Source organism: Merops nubicus, unplaced genomic scaffold (genome assembly GCF_000691845.1).
Source record: "Merops nubicus isolate BGI_N331 unplaced genomic scaffold, ASM69184v1 scaffold27232, whole genome shotgun sequence".
Classification (NCBI taxonomy): Eukaryota; Metazoa; Chordata; class Aves; order Coraciiformes; family Meropidae; genus Merops; species Merops nubicus.
Window position 1 is genome coordinate 9,396 of NW_008593251.1, and position 3,278 is coordinate 12,673.

General features: G+C 34.2%; 1 protein-coding gene across 1 annotated transcript in view; it reads left to right on the forward strand.

Moving 5' to 3' along the window:
* SPATA1 (spermatogenesis associated 1) overlaps window positions 1–2,743 on the forward strand; it is a gene marked incomplete at its 3' end in the record, with an annotated part of 9,656 nt that extends 6,913 nt beyond the window's left edge. The window contains exons 7-10 of the mRNA XM_008935406.1: window positions 11–171; window positions 1,335–1,461; window positions 1,612–1,666; window positions 2,626–2,743. Coding sequence (XP_008933654.1) covers window positions 11–171; window positions 1,335–1,461; window positions 1,612–1,666; window positions 2,626–2,743 — 461 coding nt within the window. The remainder of the gene's footprint in view (window positions 1–10; window positions 172–1,334; window positions 1,462–1,611; window positions 1,667–2,625) is intronic.
* Window positions 2,744–3,278: the final 535 nt, after the last annotated feature.

The window sequence follows — 3,278 nt, forward strand, 5'->3', positions numbered from 1 at the left end:
TGTTACATAGGACTTCTCAGCAAAGTCATCTCAGTCAAGATCAAGAAGAAGGTAACACTCCTAAGTGGAATGACAAAGCCAAAGGAACTGCTTTTACTCTTCATGTAAACCACAGTGATTCACAAGGCCAGAATAACCAAACACCCCAAAATCACATTAAATATCAAAAAGGTACAACTTTTCATTGTCATTTTTTTGCTAAAGCATGTGTTTTAGGAAGTTGGCAGAGTAAAGCCAAGTTTTAAGAAATCTGTAGTTAAAACAAGAGGTGGAATACTGCTATCAGAACAGCATTCTAACTTTTAAAATAATAATATCTTTCAAAGAGCTGTAGTTTTACTTTAGTTGAGTCCTTCTTTATCAGTGCTTACTGATAGAGGGAAACACTGCACTATAGTTGATCCATTTGTCTAATCTTATTTATATGAAAAAAAAAAGTTACTAAACAGCTGCTGTAAAGATTGGGGGACAAATGATCCCATAATTCTACAGCACTTTTAAATGAAAATAATCTTGTTACCAGTATATCAGGGAAAGCATCTATTTAGTTCAGCTTTGACTGTCATCTTCCCCGTGGATGTGTTACTACTGAAGAGGAAGTGTTTCCTCCCCGCTCTCTCATACAATGTTTACTTATATGCTATTGAACAGTGTCATTCCTAAAGCTGAGAGGTGAGAGAACTGTTTGAGCAGATTAGAGTAAAATTAGTATAAAAGTATGAAGAGTTTTAAAGCACACATGAACTAGATACCAGTTCTCTGTCAAAATAGAAAATGTTGTTTGGAAGAAACCTATTAACTACTACTTCCTTTAAAGTAGGGTTCTTATGGATATTGAAGGCCATTAAGTCCCTGAACAGTTATATAATGTTCTTAATCTTCATAAATTTTTGGTGATTGCCAAGAAAGAGATGACTGACACATTTAAATTAGATTTGAAAGATTAATCAAAATTATAACATAAATTGGTTTCGAGGAAATACTTTCGGAAGACAAGTCTTAATATTTGAGTAGAATTTTACAGTTAATGTAAAAAAGGTGATGCTTATTCTATTGCAAATATTTAAGTGTTTTGCCATCTGTGATAATGTTTCTTGTACTAGTTATCAGAACTAGTTAGATATAAATTCTCAAAACAAAAATACCTTTTTAAAAAATTTATTTATTTCTTCTGTTATTCATACAACATTTCCATACCCCAGAGATGATATTATTTATTGGATTGATTAACTGAATTTCTAATACAGGTTAGAAATTTCAGGCATTGACAGTCAGAACAGCTTGACTTTTGTGAATGTAATCTATATAATCTGATCATCACTATCCTCTCACAGAACTAACAAACATGAAAAATAATGACCACCAAAAAGAAACCAAACTAAGAAAAAACAGAACACAGGGTGCTGGAATTCTTAAAGTAATGGAAGACCAAACCACAGATTATTTACACAAACCCCAAAGGTTAGTAAATAATGACTCCGCTAAAATAATGGATAATATTACTTCATAGCTAGAAACATAATTCAGAGACTTCAAATAAGTGAAAGAAATGGAGGAAAAAAACCATTTCAGTACATGAATTTTCACTTGTTTCATTGATTTTATCTTTAGCTTGCAACAGTACAGAACTAGCAAGTCTATAGCTGATCGTGGTCTGGATAATCAGGTGTGTTTTTCAAGATAACATTGTTTTAGTAATCTTGAGCAATATATACAGTCCTCCACCTAGAAGCAGTCTAATTTTACAAGACAAGTAACTCATTAGAAATGTGAAATACTCAAATGAGAGTAATTGAGAAAAGTTAATTAATGCAATGCTACATAGCAGATTTACTACTTCTAAACAATGAAATAATCAGAATCTGTACCTCTAGTTATAATTTAACAGGACATACATACACAATAACTATCTCAGTCTTACAGCCTCAGTTGTTATAAGAACAGCTGAACTTTTAAAAATATTTATGGACAGTAACATTTCGTTGTCTTTATTTGTGACATTTTTATAATTTCATATTTCCTATGGGAAAAATTTGTCTTTCTCTCAGCCCAAGCAAAAGTTCTGATAAAAACTATAAAATCCTTTAAAACATAGTATCAAAATAAGGACATATTTGGGAAGACTCAGCACCCACATGCAATCATACAGCATAGCAGCCATCACTATTAACTGTTGTCTGTGAGGTCTTGTGCAGAAGTGGTGGCAGTGGAGTCTTATGAAAACAATAACGAAATTGAAAATCTGCTATTATAAATTTTAGTTTAGAAATTGGCAGTCCAGGCTTCATGAACAACGAGCCAGATGGCAGTTTTTAAGGCTCATTATTCTTGGTCTTGCATGGGAGTGTCAGTAACTTGTGGGGTTTTGGACATGGACAAAACCAATTGGCAATAGTCTACATTTTTGTCTGTCTGTTCTCTGCTATGTAAGTGTTCAGTGTTCTGATTTTATGTGCAGAAGTCCAGCTCTTTGTAATTTAGTCATTATTTGTCCTGGTAACCAAATGAAAAAGCTTATATGCAGAATTCAGATTCAGCCCTCCATTCACTTTCAGGGCATATGTCTAATGTAACTATTCAGGATTATGAGTTGTGTACTTACAGTTGTGACTTTCGACACTCTAGGCAGATGAAAACAAGCAAAAACATCTTACTTGTGCAAAAGAATATATTTCATCTCCTAGTCCTTCTTTTCTGGCACTTTCTGTAAGTCCAGCTCAAGTTCCTGCAATTCAGGCAGCAGGTGAGTATATGATTCCAATAAATTGTAAGGAAGTGAGCAGTAATCAAGACTGAATAGTTAATGAAGATAGAAGTACCTAATTTAAGACAGAATTTGTACATACATTAATTCACAGTATTTTTACAAATTTTCATTTGTGACTGGGAGATTCCAGGCATTTATAATTCCATGGGCTGTTCACAGAGCATGGCAGGTTTCAGTGCTAGAAACCCAGCTCGTGGATGTGTGGGTGGAAGGATAAAAGGAGGAAGATCAGACAAAATACTGTTTCCCAAAGGAGAATGTAGCAAAGGAAACCACGAGTAGAGCGCTGAGGATCCTCAGGAGTGGTGGAGGAGGAGGATAGTGAGAAGATAAATGATTGACCTGTTTTTGCAGACTGCTGGATGTTTGAGACACTATCCAGCCTATGACCATTTGGAGTTTAGGCAAGACTTCAGTTTATATCACAAAGTATTTTGAGCAGGAAATAGTGTTTTGGAGCCTCTTTTGGCTTCACGTGGAAAGAGTTTTCAATGTATGCAGTGTAAAAAAA